The sequence below is a fragment of the Bombus fervidus genome, chromosome 1, assembly GCF_041682495.2.
Source record: "Bombus fervidus isolate BK054 chromosome 1, iyBomFerv1, whole genome shotgun sequence".
NCBI classification, from domain to species: domain Eukaryota; kingdom Metazoa; phylum Arthropoda; class Insecta; order Hymenoptera; family Apidae; genus Bombus; species Bombus fervidus.
In genome coordinates, this window is record NC_091517.1 from 22,630,465 (window position 1) to 22,650,090 (window position 19,626).

The following is a 19,626-nucleotide window of genomic DNA, read 5'->3' on the forward strand; positions in this document are numbered from 1 at the left end:
AAAATTGTCTCTCGTTGAAGTTTTTAGAAGCATACAACGATGTATACGCTACCACTCGTAAGTATTTGAAAACTTCCATCGATTTATAGTATATAACATATTATATTGTTATTCTCTCTTGTTTATTACTATCAATATATAAATTTCAGCAAACTGTACAAGTTACTAATTGTTGTGTCGTATCGTACTGTATCTTTTTATAAACTTGATGCTTACGCCTACTATAATCTTTTTTACAGTTTATTCCATAAAGTTACATATATCCTAATTTACTATATATCTACTAGAACCAAATTAATAATTAACAGTAATAGCTACTACATTCTTATGGAATTAGTCTGTAGATCCAAATTGGCAAAACATGGCAGTAATATATTTTACTCTTCACTATGTGTACTATTACATACATTTACTATTATTTAAATATCACGAATTGCATTGACATCCAAAGCCTTTCTATCAGTTTAGAAGAAGTTTCATTCAAAAATTAAAGAACCTGAAGATGAAGAGCTCGTCAAGCGCCAAGATAATTCCTCAAAATTTGACAATAACAAACACCAGTTTTATTACTGTATATTAGTTTTCTAAAATTAAATTTATCGAGTCATAACATACTAATATTATCCATGACTGTGATGATTATAAAGAATAAAATTATTGCAGTTCGATTTAGTCGTAATTGCGATTAACCCTGGTACAACGCACTGCTTTTTCAAAGTGTCTCAACACTTTTGACGGATGATGTAAGTATTCGAAAACTAATTAACATATCAATAAATCTACGTAGTTTTCAGAAAGTTAAGGCGTTTAATTAAGTATTGATAAAGCAAATGGAAAAAAGAACCTTAATTATCTTAATGCAATTTACAAGGGGCGTTATATAAAGCGTCGACCGCGTTTCCTATTTCAGATTAAATTATGTAATGGTGTTGTTACACATGTTAAATAATAATTAAATTCATTGATTGAGTGACATTCAGAGACAAGCTTTTTTTTTACGCATCGCGAAACTTGCCCGGTTTTTAAATGCTTGCACATAATTCTTGAACGTATCAGATTTAGTCGACTACACGTCCAATACACATCTGAATCATCTAAACCCATGAATTCCTTAAGTATGCATTATGCGACAGACCTTGGCCAGGCGACCATCAAGTTACCGTACAGTTCACATTTTCTGTTCTTGCACTTTGTTACGATGAAATAGCGTGTTTCACTCATTCTAAAAAGCCGTCATCGAGAAATTGTAATAATGCTACTGTGGGTGAAACACTTTAGAACGAAATTTCTTCGCCTTAAGAATCAATAAAGCCGAACGAACGCGATCGTTATTATTTTATTCGATATTGCATGAAAAATAAACGAAATTTTGCAAAAATGTCGCGATAATTACAAACAAAATTCGCGTAGAGTGAAATTTCAACACTCGATAGCCATCCCTTTCGTTTCATTATTTAAAACTTGACAATGCGAAGAAATAGAATTCGACGATGTAAATGGATCGAAAAAGATGCAAATAAAACTTAAGTTAGCTCGTGATGGAACAAGTATTTTGGACAATGTAGACGATATTCCACGGTCTTGTTTACCGGGAATTATTTCGATATTCTTGATAACGTTGTATTGCGACAAGTCAGGTACTTACGTATGTATGAGAGCTACGCCAGTTTTTCGGTGCGTATTTGCTTAATTTATTCTCGGGATCGACGAAAAGGTACTCGCCGTCTGAAACATTGAAAAATAATGATTAATCAGCTACCTTCGTTCGTTAGGTACGTTTCTTTTAATCGTCGAAGAAAATCTCAAACGTATTATCAAGAAAGAAAATATCAAATTCACGCAATTTTTGAAACACATTCGTTTCACAAAACATTCGCGTTACACCCGCGTGTAAATATTTCAATTACCATCATCTATGAATCTCGATAATGCTCTGGAAATTTCCGAATTAGCCGCCAAATCTTCAAATAAAATCCTTCTACAATTTCTCCAACTGATGCCAAAGTTTTTTTCACGCAAGAAATATCAGCGGCCAGCGGCATCCAGGCCGTCTGACAAATTAATTTTATCGGTAGCGACGCTGTTCCTTTATTATAATCGCGGAGCAAATACGCGGCTGACCGATGGACAACAGCTTCGGCCCGCGACATTCGGAGACTTCGGTCGGGCTAAATGGGCCCGTACAAGGGGCGCACATACGCGTTCACGGTGCCCTGATATGGTCGTTGCGTGGAGCCCGAAGACCCATTCTCCTCGCTCGACTTTTTGCACGGCTGATGGTCCGAAATGCCGATACCCCTAAACGAGCGAAACAATGAAAGAGCTTGTCGGCGAGGAGATGTTCGTGAATGAGAGGGCCCCCAAACCTGTCCTGCCCACATGGGGCCAGACACTCGACTCTCAGACCCTCATGGCGCGACAACGCGACGCGCTTTCCGAACTGGAACTCGATCTGGAGCTTGGAACTCGGGACTGAGCCTCCTTTGCGCGCCACGATCATGCGCTATGCGCTATGTCGCATTGTGCGTGTTTACGCTACTGATCAGAGGTATCTGGACACCTGACTATTTTTTATACAATTCAATTGCTAGGTTACAGATCGAACGCGACTAAAACAAGGAAGGAGAGCCGCGTGGAAATTTGTTTCACCTACTAAATATCGTGACGAGTATTTTGATATTTCATACAGGATTTTTTACAGGACGATCTTTGTCGGTGTATTCTATGGGTATAATCAGGCAAAAGTGTCGTACAAACGTGGATTATTTACAACTTTGTTAAAGAGTTGCAATGAAAATACGAATACATTACGGCAAAGTTATTTCTTCGGTCAGTTTTCAAAATACAGATCGGACAGCAAGATTTTCTTAAACTTGTATTACGATTAATGAAATACGATTAATTGTTTATCGATTCTATAAGAAAATAATAGGCATTGCCTTTAGCTATTAGTTTCTGGTTAGTTTATACGTGTTTACTAACGTTAAATATTTATATATCGTTGCTATAGATCGAACAGGACATCCGATACATTTGTGATATCGCATAATTGAAAGCGAGGTACGTCAATTTTTTTTAAGCCAATTTGATATTAAAAAGGACGAGACGTAAAATAGGAACTTTCAAGATGTACATCAAGTTAGAAATAAGTAACAGTTCTCCCCTTTACAAGAATAAACATTTTTGTAGATATACTTCAAAGAAAGTATAAGACTCTCTGGCACAATTGGATCAACGTTATTAATGAAATTTCTCATGTTACAAGTTATCAACGTTGAGAACAATACTTTTGCATAACACCAACAAGTTTGATAATGGAATTCTACAAATGAATTATACAGATTACACATCAGTTGATTATCCTATGTAATATAAAATTGTAAAATTAGTTAATTTGATTATCCTACAGCCCTGAACGAGGCACTAGATCCTCGATGCATTAATATTTACGCAAACATATGTAAAATATTTCGAGTAGAGTTATCACTTATTGTAAGTGTTTCAGTATAAATCTTTGTTAAACTTCCACTTCTGTAGCTGCGTTTACAAAAATATGGATCTGTGTCAATATCCGCGATCTATTGATAATATTTTCATTAGAAAATTGAAATTCTTTCGCGAGTACTGGATGAAAAAGATAAGATTCGCTTTAAAGCATCAAATATTTTTCATAGATCCTTGCATCTTCTGACACGTAGTTACTAGTTTGATGAGCGTAGTTGGACAGAATCGCTCTTAGAGCCAGGAAACTTCAGGTTTTCGATTTCATGAAAATTACAATTCCTATAGAATTTCAAAAATGAGATAAATTATACAAAAATTCAACTCGATCTATCGTAACTAATTATTTATCATTTAAATGTATCCTCGATTTAGCTTGTTCGAGGAATAAATTGAAATATGTCTCTGTATCTGGTAAACTTCTTACCTTAGGTATACGTACTTATGTAAATACGTACATACACGTGTATATGGATGGTGCACGTGAAACGAAGCGTGCTAACCTCTTGGAAGATACCGGCATATATGCACATATGTGCTTTTAGTTTTTCTTTAACTGCGAAAGGTACAAAAATACAATAATCGTACGATATTACGCGCATTATTTTACTCACCATCGAAAAACGAAAGATAATTATCATTTTTAACTTTAATAATTAGCGTTAATTTTTTAGCCTCGTACGAAAAACGCGCGATATCAAATTACACGCACGATTTAACCTGAAAACCTAACCTAAATTCGCGAAACAAGATACTCCGAGTGACGCTTCTGCGCATGACAATTACCAAACAGTGTAATCTCTTACCGACGATCGGGCAATTTCCAGCATGTTTTTGCCGTTTCACAGAAGCGTCACGAAACAGTTTTCACGGAACGCATAAACCTCGCCGCGACCTATAAAGGATGCCAGGAGATGTCAGTGACCGAAACTGTTCATCCCGACTACCATTATCGGCGTAGCCGCAATAAAATATGTTATCGTGACGCTCCTTCATCGGTAAAACCATAAACCGTATATACGAGGATCGTATATATCCGAAGCAGCGTTTCGTATATATAGTGTGGAATCATTATAGGTTACGTTTCAAACATCTGCTCCTCAATAAAACTCCACGTCGTGAAGCCGGTCCGGGTAGTGTCGTTCGTGTTCGAACAGCCGCGCCTCGATTTTTCTCTCGACTCTTTCTCCTTCGCCCTCTCCCCACCCTCTTTTCCTGCTTCCCCTACTCTGTCTCCCACTCCATCTCCATCTTTCTCTCCTCTTTTCTCTTTCTATCCACTTCACCACCATCAACACATTACGTATCTCTTTCTCTTTTCCTCTCTCGTTCCTATGCTCTTTCTCTCTTTCTTTCCATCTCTTGCTCCGTTTTACAGTGAAGCAAGTAGAACTCGGAGATTCTCGGACACCCTGTATTTAGCATATTTCGATTTGCCCGAGATACACTGACGTGAGCCGTCCACCTCGTCGACGTCCGGTGCCACGTGTGGCATGCTGGCCATGCTGCCTTTCAGACACGAAGGAGCGGATCGAGCCACATTCCGCGGTGGAGCCGGCCAAGGATGAAAGAAGGAATCGGGGGGATGTAATGCACTCTCCGCGCTGAAGAGGCTCAACCCGAACCCTCTCGCCGACGTCTCTCCTTTCTACTTTCCTTCCTGCTGCCTTCCCTTTAGCATCAAAAAAAGAAGAAGAAGAAGAAGAAGAAGAAGAAGAAGAAGGAGAAAAAGAAGAAGAAGCGGAAGAAGGAGAAAAAGAAGAAGAAGCGGAAGAAGAAGGAGAAGAAGAAGAAGAGGAAGCAAGAGAAAAAAAGGAAACGAAGGAGGGCAAGAGGAGGAGGAAAGAGTGAGCAACAAGAAGAAGAATAGACGGGTAAGACGTGGGGGAGAAAAGAAAAAGAAGCAGAAAAAGAAGAGGTGAAAGAAGAAGAATAAGGCGAAGGACGAAGAAGGGAAGAAAGATGAAGGAAAGAAGAGGAAGGTTAGGGCAGACGGGAGAAGAAGGTTGGGGGTGGCGACCTAAGAAGGTCAGAACATCGTATTTCTTGCGGCCGGCAAGAGAGTCAGCAGCGTCATTAAAAAGAAAAGTTGGAGCAGGCATTGTAAAGCGACCTGAAACCCACGAAAAATGTACCTCGAATTACCGTTCTTCCAGGCCTTTCGACGATACCGCGAACATTGCCTTCTACTACGAAGCTGCCAATTTTTGGATAAAAGACCTTCTTTTTCCTCTTATCGACCTTCTTTCTCCATTTTGATGCTAAAATATGTGCAATTATCGCCAACTTCCATCACGATCTATACTCGATCGACGTACATACTCGTTTTAGCATTGCTTTCACTACAACGCTACCGATCTTCGAATACAAGTCATTTGTTTTCTTCTTCTCCATCTTTTTCCTCCGTCTCGATATATATACCAATGATACGATGATATTTGGAATTAAAATGTCGATCTAATTTTTACTTCAGGTGTCTTCTCGTAGGTATCTGTGTAGGTAGGAAAAGGACCTTTCTCGTAGATATCTGTGTCCCATAAATCTATCCTCGAGAGTGCAAGACCTTTGGATCCTCAAATTAATAAGATCTAAGCAACGTGTGGTTCGTTAAGACAATGTTGGTCCTTAATGAGTTAAAATAGGATCGGATAACACTCGAAACACGATAGTTAAAATTTTACTCCTGCGTAATGGGCACAACAAACGAGAAATATCATTCTCATTTACGTCCTATCGTTTTTGATCTACGCTTTAACGCTTTGTATCAAAACTATTTAATTCGTACAAACAACCGTATGCTTAGACTTTAAAGAACACACTCTTCTAAATCTGTTGAACAGATTGAGGTAATGCGATGCTACAGCCACAGTTTTTATTTATATTATCGCTGTAATATTACATCCTTTTATTTTTATTCTCGTTATTATTATCACTATGTTTTTATAGATATATCTTTTCGTCCAATGTAACCATAAGTCACCTCTAGCGTCATGACATAATACCCATCGATTGTAAGTAACACAGGAGAAATTTGAAAGAAACGTCCGAATACTTCCGTAAGTCCGTGTATGAACGGGGCTGAACTTTGCAAAAGATAATAAAAAAATAATGTTTTCCTGATTCCTCGTTTCTCCGTTTGCGCGTTATCTTTCTTTCGAACATAGAGCAGTTGGGAAAAATGAACGGACGAAAGCGGATAGCCCCGTTGCCTGTTTCACCTGTAGCGCTCTGGTTCCGCTTCTTCCTTTCTCTCCTTCCAACGGCTACTAGCATTCCCCGTTTTTGATCGCCGGAATTGGCACCGGAATCGTCGAAGATAGATGGATGTATCCCAACGTGGCTGAGGAACCGAGAAAGTCGTAAGTCAGCTCCGGAGTTCTTTGGTTGTGCGATCTCTCCCTCCGTAGCCGAGGGCACCTGTGTTACCCGAGGTATAACCCGACCATTACCGGGGAATGTTGCCCGAGGGCTAACCCTGGCCCTCGTGTAACCAACCATCGGGGCCCATGGGGTCCACCTTATCCCACTAGAGATTCCCTCCAGTCACGGACGAAGCAAGATCTTACGTCGTTCTATCTTTCTTCGTCTCGCTTCCCTTTTCATCCTCCTTTTTGTCTGTCTTCGAACCCATTCCTCTCTCTTTCATCCTCTCTCTCTCTCTCTCTCTCTCCCTTTTCTCTTCTCTATTTTTCTCTACCTTTCTCCTTTCCACTGGATCTTGTTCTCTTTTCATTTTTCTCTTTTCTTTTTGTCGACCGCCACGCCCAGAACGAGCATAGGCAACGTTCTTACTTTTTTACGACCCCCGAGACGAAGATGCAAGGAAAAAGAACAAGGGAGGGAAAAACGTTGTCCCGAGTTCGCGTAAAGTCCAAAGAGAATCCACCACTCGCGATCATCCCGGTGGAAATGTGCTACAGACTAATCGCCGAGAAATGGGACTGCATTCTTTCGTGAATGGAAGATGGACAAGTATGTATTCAATGCGTGTTACCAAGGTAAGTTACCTATTGGGATTGAGGGTGGAAACAGCAATCAGGTACATTCTATCTGTTCGTTGAAGATGAAACGGTATGTGAGATTTTCTAGGGCAATTTAGAGTAACATACCTATATCGTTATTTTGGTAATTTACGTAACAAGGGAAACGTCTGGTGGTTCTTTTCATCATACTGTGAGGTTACGTATCATAATTAATCTAGAGAATTAAATACGACGATATAAATGCAATCTGCGAAGATAAATTACAAATCGTCGATTATAGATTTCTCTCTCGCGATGGTATAAAGTTCCATCGTAATTTGTAACCTGTAAAATTTTTTCCTTTAGTTACGAAGCCTATTATCGTTGTGCGGGAAAATGTATCGATACTAGTAACCTGTAACTTATAATTTATAAATCTTTATTAATAACATCGGTTCAACTGTACCAATGGTCCCAGGTTATACATTGGTCGCGAGAAAACCAAACGTTACATCAGCGGTCGTTAACGCGCTAATTTATCAATGATACAATTTTCACTGTCACTCGTACTAAACATAAAAGTTCATACAAGCTTGATAGATAGACATTATTCGTACGATGACGTAACAGAGATTAAGAACAAATGTAGAAACGCAAATAACGGACGCAATGCGCGAAAAACAATCTGCTAATTTTGAGCAGTGCGTGATCCGACTATCACGTAGCACTTATTTAACCTAATGGTCGTAAATCTACATTCTCTATTCATTCGTCAGTTCTAATTTTCCACGATGAAGAGAAACTACGAAGATCATCCTAGATGGGAAAATAACTGGCATGGATCAGATTCCATGGAAAAGGACTGGCATTTTGCTGGACAGACTGGCAGAAGTGTATATGCTACAACGTGGAAGAGATAGCGAGTGCGAAGGTAGAGAGGAGACCAGGTCCCTCTCTCGGCAATCAGGGGTGATTACGGGTGTAATTACGGTTACGGCGCATTGCTGCGCCACGGGAAGAGAGGGAGAACATTGTTTCTTTCTGGGAAACCGACGGGTTTATGGGGATCGTTCCCTCGCGGTTTTTTCTCGTCGTGAAGCGCGCGCTCGCGCGCGAATCCTTGCCGCGACAGAAAAAACGCTCTTTTCCATCGATCACTTTCATTTCTTTTCGCCTCGTCCTTTCGTGTCTGAGAAATACTCGCGAAAGAGCTGTCCTTTGCAACGCGCGACTCGCGCGTGTTCTCTTCGTTATAATCGAACGACTAATCGAGCAGCGAACAGCGGCCAGCAAAGCGATGTATGTCTTTTTTAATTTAAATATTAGGAAAGTACAGTAGAACTCGGTTTATTGAAACGAAAGTTTAGCAAAATTACGTTTAATTAGGTTTAAGTTCGATCAAACGATATGTTGCTACAACCGAAGCCATTTATGCGAGCGTACATTCCTACGGAAAAAGGAGAATTTCTCGTATTTACATCAATGATCGTAAGCGAAAGAAAACAGGATATTTGTAAGAAAATTCCTCAAGTTCTTTCTGTTGTTGCTTACAACCTGATGTACTAGCACATATTCTTCTTTTCTTTTTCTCGTTGATACGTTAGTTGCACTCGAACAAACGAATGCTTATTTATTCTTATTAAACGCTGTATTATCGTGATTCTTGCTGATTTTACGATCTTGCATCGTCACACTCACCGAGCAAACGTAACAAAGTAATTAAGACACGCGTATGATAAATCTTTCGTAGCAGAACCGTATATTTAAGAAATACACGCCTTGCAGCGCAGAAGGATGATTTCGAGGAACTATTAACCAGAGATTGTTGAACGTTGTACGAAATCATAGCGAGTCTCGCCTACTTCGTTCCATTTTAAAAGAATGGAATGCGTTTGCTATAACGTGTAATCATCATTTGGATCGAGATACTATTGTGCGTCTTTCGTCATGCATAATCGCATTGAAATTCTTCTGTTTTTTTCTTTTCTTTTTTCTTTATATATATATATATCATCTTTCAGCCTTCAAGACGAGAGTGTGTGAAGAATTTTAAAGGAATGCACAGATGCGTAATCTATATGGTATCTTTTGATGGATCGCTTTCCTTACGCCTTACACGATAAAGATTTATATTGTACATGGTTCTTTAGATGAATACTATTTTCAGATCTGATAGACGAGCTCGTTTTTATCTTTCTTCTTCTTTTTTTTTTTCTCATTCTTTGTGATAATTACAACCGAAGACGAGTCTCCGTAGCCAGTCACACGAGTGGTATTCGGCGTTAATCGTAGCATTCCATCGTTAAACAGCGCGTTATCTTTCAAAAGGAATACGCTACATGGGATTTCAGTGGCTCATATTGTGTTGCCAACTAAGCGATTGCGGATTTTGTCAATACCATCATCTAATGACAATATCCGCAATCACTTAGTTGCCAACCCAATAGAATACTCGATACGAATCACTAACTTAATGGCGTGAAAAATTCATCGATACTGACAACTGACAAGATTAATAATCAGTCTATGAACATTTATGCGTTTATGGAGTATTTAAGACGGAAATAGAGTTGCTGTTAAAATATTCGTAAGACCCGACAGTCTCCGATAGTAAGATAATAATAATCTCTCGATCAAATTTATCGAGAAAAACGTTAGAACATGAAACACCATGACTGACTTTACCGATTAGGATTGGAAAAGTAAGACTCGGTAAAGCGAGATAAAAAAGATTACACTTTTATGTTTAGACGTGGCACACCACCCCATGAACATATTAAAAATCGATCTTTTACGAGTCAACGTCTACATTCTTGTGTTACAAATCTGTATATTAAAGTGCGCGTAGATGCAGCGTTACGCGAAGCAATGCGAGAAAAACGACGCTTCTCGACAAGAAGGATTGCATTTCGCGTTAAAGTTGCGTAGTATCGTTACCTTCTTACTACGCCTCGCATTTAGGAAATTCTTCGGTATAAAACTGACCTACGAAACGATATAAATCCTCAAAGTAAGATTCTTCGATGAGAAAACTTACGTTTCAACGTCCAGACGTTGCATTTACATATTCTCGTTGCTTTTTCATCGTACTTGCACTAATCTCTCGATCTTCGATCGAACATTTGCCGTTGCTCGCGTTACAGGCTTCACCATGCAGCAGTGGAACGCGAACAAAATCAGGAAAATAAAGTTTCTCGATGAAAAAATATCTAAGCAACGCGTTCGCTGTTCCACCGCGGAATCCAGAACAGGACTGTACTTTTTCTACGTTTTGGGTCGCATCGAATTTATGGCATTTTTCTTGCGTCTCTCGTAGATCTCGACGCGTCGAAATTAAAGACCCAGATACAATAAATTTGCATAAAGTTTACGCGTTCTATCGGTCAAGCAGAATCGCGCGGTACAAAAATAGATGGAAAATAAAAAAATTCGATGTGCCGTAGAACGACGCTCGACGAGAGCTGTGGATATGCAGCGAAATTGTATACAGAGTTTTCAGAAGGTTATTACACGTTCGTAGCAGCGAGTAACGAAGCGGACCTCGCGTTGCATTACGGAAGATAGATGGAGTTCCGTTGAACGCGGACCGAGGGGGATAAAATGTTGCTTCCACTAGCACCATCACTACCAGAGGAGAGCGAAGCACGGTGTACCAAGAGCAGCGCCACCAGCACCGGCCACCACTCCTCCACCGGAGGCCACTATCTGGAGCTCATCGCATATTTCATCCCGATCAAATTATTCCGACGAACAAAACACGCCATGTATACGTCCGAGTGAGAACGGGCACTGTGTGTGCCTTTCGGCAGCCAAAGTACAAGTTGAAGCGAGATAGAAGATGAGGAAGGTTGCAAGAGGAAGGTAAGAGAGAAGGAAGAAATAGAGACGAGGACGGTGGATTGCCTGGAAGAAAACAGGAAGGAAAGAAGAGAAAGAAAAGGAAGAAATGAAATAAAGCATGGCGAAAAAACAAAGTTAAAGAAGACGAGAAAGTGAAAAGGGGAAAAAGACGCGATTGATTGGTAGCTGGGATGGATTCGTCGATCGAAAGAAGATAAAATGAAAGAGGACAACAGGCAGAAGTTTAGCTAAGGACGTCGACTGGCTAACCGATATACATATGTATCGCGGAGAACCCTAAAACTGCCTCCGTAATACGGACGAGCCTTCCTGGATTGGTTCGGTGCACCTCCCTCGTCCCTTTACCTTGTTGTATTGCCGCCTCCCCCACCCTACCCTCACCACCGTTCCGTTCGACATGCACGGGGTTTCATTAGCGATCGCGTAATATAAATCAAACGACGACGCGTTTTAATTTATAAAACGCCATTACACCTTATGAATGACCCATTCATGTGAGAGGCTTCGCTTCGTGGACACGTGTCCCCGTTGTTACGACCACGAATGCCAGAAAGGGAGACCCGAAGGGCGATGCGGATGAGAGAAAGATAGAGGTAAGAGGCGAGAGAGGAAGCGAGAGAGGAAGGGCAGGGCCCACGAGGAAGAAACGCAAAAAGAAGGGAAACTCGACGAAGATGGAAGGATGGCCAAAAAAGAAAGACGAGAGGAGACGGAGAACACCGACGAGCATTCCTCGCCGATGGAATTTTCTCTCTTTTTTTTTTTCTTTCTTTTTTTCCGAATTCATCGGAACGATCCTATTTCGATTTTACTACGATTTTCGATTCTACGAGACGTCGCAACGAAACAGAAAAGAGAGCGTAAAGAAAGTAAAAAGGAACAGCTTGAAAAGAAGAACCAGAAGATAATATAAGGACTAAACGGAACAAAAGGAAAAAAAGAGAAGAACGTGCCAAGACGATATAAAAAATGCTGCGAAAGAATTCCAAAAAGGAGCAGAGAAACAAAGAAAACGAAAAGAGAAAAAAAAAAGGAAGAAAGATAAAAGAAAAGGAAGAGTAAAAGGGACCGCTAACGTTCGGCAAATGGTGCACAGGAGGTGCTGCTTACGAGAGGAGATCGGCGAAGGAGAAAGATCGGCATGTGTAATGGAGGGGAAGGAAGGACGTTGAAGCCCTGTTGTGATGTGACGCAGCCTTAGCTTCATCGAGGTATATATCCAACGGACCTGCTGAGACCCATTCTCTGCTCCGCAGAGGCCTACTCCCCACCCCTCTGCCCTTCCGTCCTCGATCTTCCACTCTCTTTTACTCTCTTCTGCTATGTTTTACTCTCTTCCACTTGCTTCCACTCGCTTCAACTCGCTACCATCGTCCTCCAAATCCCTTGTACCCGCGCCAGCGAACTGAGGAGTGCGCGCGCGCCAGCGTCGACGATTCCTGTCCTCGGAGTCCTCCTTCCACATTCCTGGGTCCCAAGTCGCCGTGCGGCGGAGACGCTTGGGCGGGAGGTGGAATACGAGAGGCCCTATACAAATCACCGGGCTACCGTCTTACCCGGGCTCATTCTTTCTCTTCCCTTCTCACTCTTTCTCCCTTCCGTCTCCCTTCTTCTCTGTCACTCTTCTTCCACGTTTTCAGTCTCATCCTTTATTCCTTTTTCTTTTTCTTTTATTCTTCTTCGCGTTTCTTCTTCATTTTTTATTCCTCTTTTTCTTCCTTCCTTCCTTTCTTTCTTTCTATTTCTCTTTGCCCTTTTTTCTCTCTTTTACGATAGAAAAGCTGTAACGTATATAACTTATTATCTCTTTCATTTATCACGTTTTCCCTGTTCTTCTTTAGGATTTGATATATAGGTTTATCCCATCTTCTGTGCGTTTCTTTCGTCCTCGTTCGTCGTTCTTCGTTTTCTATGTGTGCGCACATAATACGTAAAGGGAGGCGAATCTTTCTCTTTCGTTCTGTATTACTCTTTTTCGTTCCAGCATCCGTTAGCCTCGTCTTTGTTCGATTCATGGATGGATTAGCGGCCTCTTCTTCCTCTTAGGGACCATCCTGCACTTTCATGTCCCCTTTCCAATATTTCTTTTTCTCCTGCTGATCTTTCATATAAATTATTCGCGACGTCGCGGTCTTCACGGCCAATTCTTCGCAGTAGTTCGCTGCGTGCAAAGGATATTTGAACTAGATATCGCGTGATCGTGAAATGGAAGAAACATCGTTTGCAAGACCTTGACCATGATCGTCTTGCACAAGAGTTGCAACCGAAAGTTCTCAAGATACACGAAAATATCCGTTTGAAGTATTTTGGATCATATTGTTCCTTAATACGATAAAAAAGAAAGAGAGAAAAGAGAAAAGACCGTAAAGTAGAAGAAACACCGTTGGTTGTACCCAAAGATAATACCGAAAGACCGTGAACCTCTAGTTGATTACGTTCAGCAACATAAGAGAGATTCCAACCAAAAATTTCTAACCAAAAATATTACTTGACCTTGTAAACGAATTATTTTGTAATGAAAAAGAGAGAGAGAAATTGTAAAATATAGGAAACGATATTGCTAAGACCTTGGCGATACGAAAGAACCTTGGATCTCTGCTTAGTCAGGTTCATCGAGCAAAAGGGGGTTGTAATCAAGGAACTTTTCGGTGACTGGTCGTGCTCCGCTCGCCCGGAGCGATCTTTCTCGATATCTATTTTTAGTAAGAAGCGTCCCAAGACCAGACGGTGGTGATTACAAAATTGCAGCAGCGATTGGTCCGTGTCATTTTACCGCCACAGGTATGGGGGTCGGGACAGGGGGACAAGAAGAAGAAGAAGAAGAAGAAGAAGAAGAAATAGCAGAAGCGGAAAAGAAAATCGAAGGCGAACTAGCAGAAAAAGATGCGTAAGTCAAGGATAAAAAGAATAACAAGAAAGGAAGCACAAGAAGAAGTAGGTAACAGCGGTAGCAGCAGAAGAAGAAGATGCGGAAGATGAAAGAAGAGGTAGAAGCGTAGTAGCCAGGTTGACGTCGCTAAGGCAGGAAACAAAATCATTTTTCAAGAAAATATTCCGACTTCCATAAATGTAAGAGGCAAGCTCGTACAAGGAAATGTATCTCATACAGAGCAAAGATGTAGAAACATCGTTGAAGATCGTTGAAGATAGAACTGCAAAAGCATCGATATATTGGCAGAATGTGAATCGAAGAAAACGTGGGTATAAATTGGAAGAAAAGGAAGAAGAAATAAGTTCATGCAGAAACCTATATACAGATTTTTTGTTAAAGGGCAAACGTAATTGAAAACAGCAGGATCGATAAAAATTTGATACACTTTCAATCAGAACGATATTATTAAAAACGTATTTTCGTGCGCAATTCTACCAATCATTGGAGATCGTAAAATTTTCAATGTCATTGAGTTGGTTTTATTGACAAAACTTTCTTAATTTATCGATTATTTCTAAGAAGCTCATATACGTCTTTAGAACTATCAGGCTGGATTCTCATCTGGCCCCATTGAAATACTTTCTTGAAATACCAAACGACTTTAAAATCAAGCAATCGCTACGGATCGACTTATCTTTCTCCTATGATCTTCGATTAGACAGCATAAATATATCGACAGCAAGCGAATCGAAGAAAACTTGGAGGAGAAACAGAAGAAGAAGAAGAAGAAGGGCACTCGTATAGAGAACTACATACAGATAGAAGCTACGTAGACGTCTTTGAAGGAACCTGTTAAAAGGAAAAGACAATAGGAAATGCATGGATATATCGATAGAAAGTGAATCGAAGGAAACAGGAGCACGAAGAAGAAGAAGATCTAAAGGAAAGAAAAACAGAAGAGGAGGAAGAAGAAGAAGAAGGAACAAGAGTGCACATCGGATGACCAGGCAGCAGTTTGCGCACGTACGCGCGCGTAGGGCGTAGAGTAAGGAGACGAGAAGCGTACGGAGGCCGAACAGAAGAAAAGATCGAGCAGAGAACGAAAGGGAGAGAGAAAGTAAAGAGGTCCTCGGTACGGGGTCCGGCCAACGTTCACGCAAACCGATGCACGCATGCAGGGGTGTGAGCCACCTTTTTCTACTTGTTTTGGTTTTTCAGATGCATTTTTTTCCTGTCGTGGCATGGCTCGCGCGCCTCAAAACCCGCCAGCTCAGGCTCGCCGTGATGGGGCCCCGTTGGAATGTAGGAGGGAGGGGTCCCGCAGGGCCCTTGCGAGGCCCAAGAAGGGTCCGGGCCCCGTGGTAGTGGGGGTACCAGTCGGACCGGCTTGTCATGACTGGTGGAAAGGCAAGAGAGTATAGAGCGAGAGGGTAGCGGTGGAGCTGAGTATATTCGGTGAAGGGAAGGGACGGAACAGGGACCGGGGCAGAGGGCAAGGGAAAGCAAGAAGACCATGGCTATGCAGAAAGATCTCAAGATTAGTCAACGGATTACCCGGCGAGGACTCTCTTTGCGTGGTATTTAAGTCCTGCTATTCTCTATGCTCCAGAAAATTCGCAACGAGATCTTTTTATTTTTGAAAATTTGAAATCTCGCTGGTTTTCGGATTGCTTGGCAAGAGGGAAATCTCGTGTATGAAACATCGACGGGCTTTTGCTCCGTATGGTTTTAGGATAGAAAGAAAGGGGTACTTTTATGGAAACAAAGTTGACGCACTGTCGTTAGTTTCACGAGTGGCTGTACGTGTTTTGAATTGCTTTGATTTTGTATTTAATCTCTTTATACCAGTCGACGTGTATCCGATAAGACGAACGTTACAGTAAAATTTCGTTCGTTTCGTTTAGTTTACTTTGCTGATTTAATTTATTCCATTTAGTTCGCTATGCGGCTACCAGAAAGGTCGATGCCGCGTCTAGGACACTTTCTCCTCGACCGAGTGAATCTCGGCCGGGACGGCCTTTTGAATTCTCAGCGGATAGAGTGTCGCTGGCACCGCGAAGAGATCCGACCGAATGGCTAGTGAAAGTATCCTTATCGCGTCGTTATCCTTTCGTTTTAATTGAATCGGCTTCTTTAATTCCACTCGATTCCAAGTAGGCTCGTTTCAAGCAGACAACATTACGTTGGTCAATAGCTGAAATATAGATATTCATCTACACGGGATATATACGTGTAATGAATTAATTACAATATATGAACCAGTTAGGGTGAAATGTTGAATGTGATACGACACGAAAGGCTTAATAACGTAGTCACTGAAAAACCGTATTGGCCAACCGAATGTATAAATATAATTTTTTTCATCGTTTTTCGCTATTTATTCATTTTTTGTGATAGTCAATGCTAAATAGAGATATTGGCTTGGGTTTCTTTTTTATTTTCAAAATTGAGTTCCATAAATTCTGAGATTGTAAAAAGATATTTTACCACAAATTTGCATAATTATAGAACTACCTAACGTAATAATTTCAAGATATTTATTATTCTATAATTGTTTTAATATGCACAGTACGTCAATTCTAAAATTGTAATTTATTTAATTAATTGTATTATTGTATACGCTATGACCAACTCTGCATGTATATACCTAATCGACAAATTTTTAAACTCGATTTTCTAAAAAATGAACAAAATTTTCTGGTTTTAAAAGTAAAAGATCGATCCTCTGTACTTGGAAATCAGTTTACTGCTATTTTACTGTTTTTAACACACACGCGTAATTAACATAAATATTCTTACGATTATTACCGATGAAAAAGGAAGGTACGTAATTCATTGGAAAGAAGAGAAAAGAAAAATTGTAACGTAGACACGGACTTCCGTTTCCATGTATGCACAGAGTATACAGAGTACGAAGTATATTGACACTGTACTAAACATTTTTCTCGAATCTCGGTTGTTTAAATTCCCATATTTGTCTGCCGGTTTCGCTATTCTCATATCCACGATATAATTATCTTAACCGCTGATTCGTTTTACAGTCTCGTTATACCTTGAACCGAAACATACCTGCAGGATACGAGGAGTTAAACAAATCACCTGGGAACATTCAGCGAATCGTACGGGTTCGATCCGTTCCGTGTTAAAAGGGTAGGAAAGATGGAGACCAACACGAAAGATCCGTGGACGTCGGAGTTAACGACGGTCGTCGATGATCACGAGGGTCGTAAGGATAATTCCACGTAGCGAAAGAGGTTGGATCGTGATTGGGAAAACGGTTCGTGCACTCGCGAAACGCAACACCTAATGGCTCGCGTGAGCTTCGGTAATCCGATCTACTCCGGAGGAGGTTAAAAAGTGGCGCGTCGTAATTCGAGGCGGATACAGCTACCCCGCAAGTCATTCACCACGCTCATCGGCCCGTCTGACCGCATTTTGTCCGTTAAACGATGGAACAGCGGAAACGAGAGCGCCCACCGGAATATGGACAGAAGGTAGAAGAAGAGAAAAAGGGCCTCCGGTGGCCCGTTTACTCACCGGATAGTATTGCCAGGCCGAACAGTTCGCAGTCTCGCATGCCCTGCTGGCCGAGAAGCATGCATGTCTGCGCATACACCTCCTTTACTCTCGACTTCGCCTGAAAAGATACGTATACGAAGAAGAGTTAGATTCGGAGAAACAAATAAAGGCGAGGAAGAAAGGATTGACAGATTGCTGGATCAAGGATAGAAATGGTAATGTATCGTGTCTCGTGTAAATCGTTCGGTATGAGCGTCAACTATGATCGACAATCGCCGAATCTACTCCAGGCGAGCGTCGATTAAGGTCAACGTACGCTGCTACGCTCTACGCGATCGTCAAATGACGCTACGCGACGATGGTGAATCGTACCGAAGACGTTCAAGTTCGGGAAATTCTACGGCTTCGCGTAAGACAAAAATCAAGAACAGCGAAATTGTCTTGCACACTTTCGTACCGTGTGGTTGTATGTGAAAACGTACGAACACGATCTCTCGCTCGCAGATACCAGGAGGAAAACGATCGGGAAATTATTTATATCAGGATACACATCCATTTTGACTCGAACGTCAACGACGTATATACGAACGAAGTATAATATAAAATCCAATAAAAGAAAGATATTAGCGCTAGAATTATCGATGATTAAAGAAATAGTATAAGTGTAACATAAAACATAGTATAAGTATAATATAAAATCCAATAAAAGAAAGACCTTTGGTTTTAGGAGCTTAAACTCGTTACACTGACCTACCATATTAGCGCTAGAATTATCGATGATTAAAGAAATAGTATAAGTGTAACATAAAACATAGTATAAGTATAATATAAAATCCAATAAAAGAAAGACCTTTGGTTTTAGGAGCTCAAACTCGTTACACTGATCTACCATATTAAAGTTTATTGAAAGTAATTTAAACTTTAGTTTTAATTGATAAAGGAATACGAACAAGGGGGTTGAGAGTAAAAGTAAGAAACAGAGAGCAGAGAGGAGTGTTCGATACCGAAGAGGAAGCGAATGGAAGGAAGAACAGTATGACAGAGAGAGAGGGGAAGAGAAAGGAAGGACTTAAGGGAAACGATAGATATTACGTTATATGTAAATGTTGAAATTTTGGAACAGTCTATGGACGGAGTGTCTATGGTGAGACTGAAAGCGTAAACAGAGAAGAATGAACGAAGAAGACGAGAGTATAAGAGCAAATGTAGAAAATAAGAAAAAGATACAAAGCCGAAAGTGCGCCTTAAACTTATAAGCGAGGACTATGTATAAGAAATCAATAAAAGTACTAAAGGAATATTATTTAATAACAAATGATCGAACAGGGGATAAGTGTTTGATCAAAAAATATACTATGCCAGAAAAAAACAACACTTTTGTTCCATTAAATATTTTTGCAAGGAATAAATCAAAGATATTAAATAAATTACATCTGCGTCGTTGTACAAATACAACATCGTATAGATCCTCGAAAATACATTGTTGTAACTCTAAAAAAAAAAAAAAGAAAAAGAAAATGATATGTTGGTGATTGCGCCTATCATAGTTCTACTATTAATAATACTAAATATTTTTTCCACAACTTGTCACTGATATACAGATTAAAATCGTTTTACCCGAAGACTCGGCCGATTCTTCCGACGTATGTTCCGCATCGATGTACCCGCAAATCCGAAGATCGATTAATATCGCGGTATTTTTCATGGTTAGCTCGGCGCGCGTAATACGAGACAGAAAATGTACCGTTTATATACGGATAGCTTTAAAGTTGCGGTAACCCAGATTCTAGAGAAACCGGAATCCCTTGTGTAAACGACATTAGCGTCAACCCATTTTATGCGTCTTTTTGAGCGACGTTTACGCGTTATCTCTCAAACGATTTTAGCGAAAAAAAGAAGGAGAGACCGTAA

General features: G+C 40.5%; 1 protein-coding gene across 5 annotated transcripts in view; it reads right to left on the minus strand.

The window, feature by feature from the left end:
• Nucleotides 1-19,626, minus strand: part of LOC139990617 (protein expanded) — a 117,477-nt gene that overhangs the window by 20,765 nt on the left and 77,086 nt on the right. For all 5 annotated transcript variants that reach the window (XM_072010053.1, XM_072010019.1, XM_072010029.1 and 2 more), the window contains 2 exons: nucleotides 17,734-17,833; nucleotides 1,646-1,725 (listed from right to left, as the gene is read on the minus strand). In XM_072010053.1, the coding sequence (XP_071866154.1) occupies nucleotides 1,646-1,725; nucleotides 17,734-17,833 (180 nt within the window). The remainder of the gene's footprint in view (nucleotides 1-1,645; nucleotides 1,726-17,733; nucleotides 17,834-19,626) is intronic.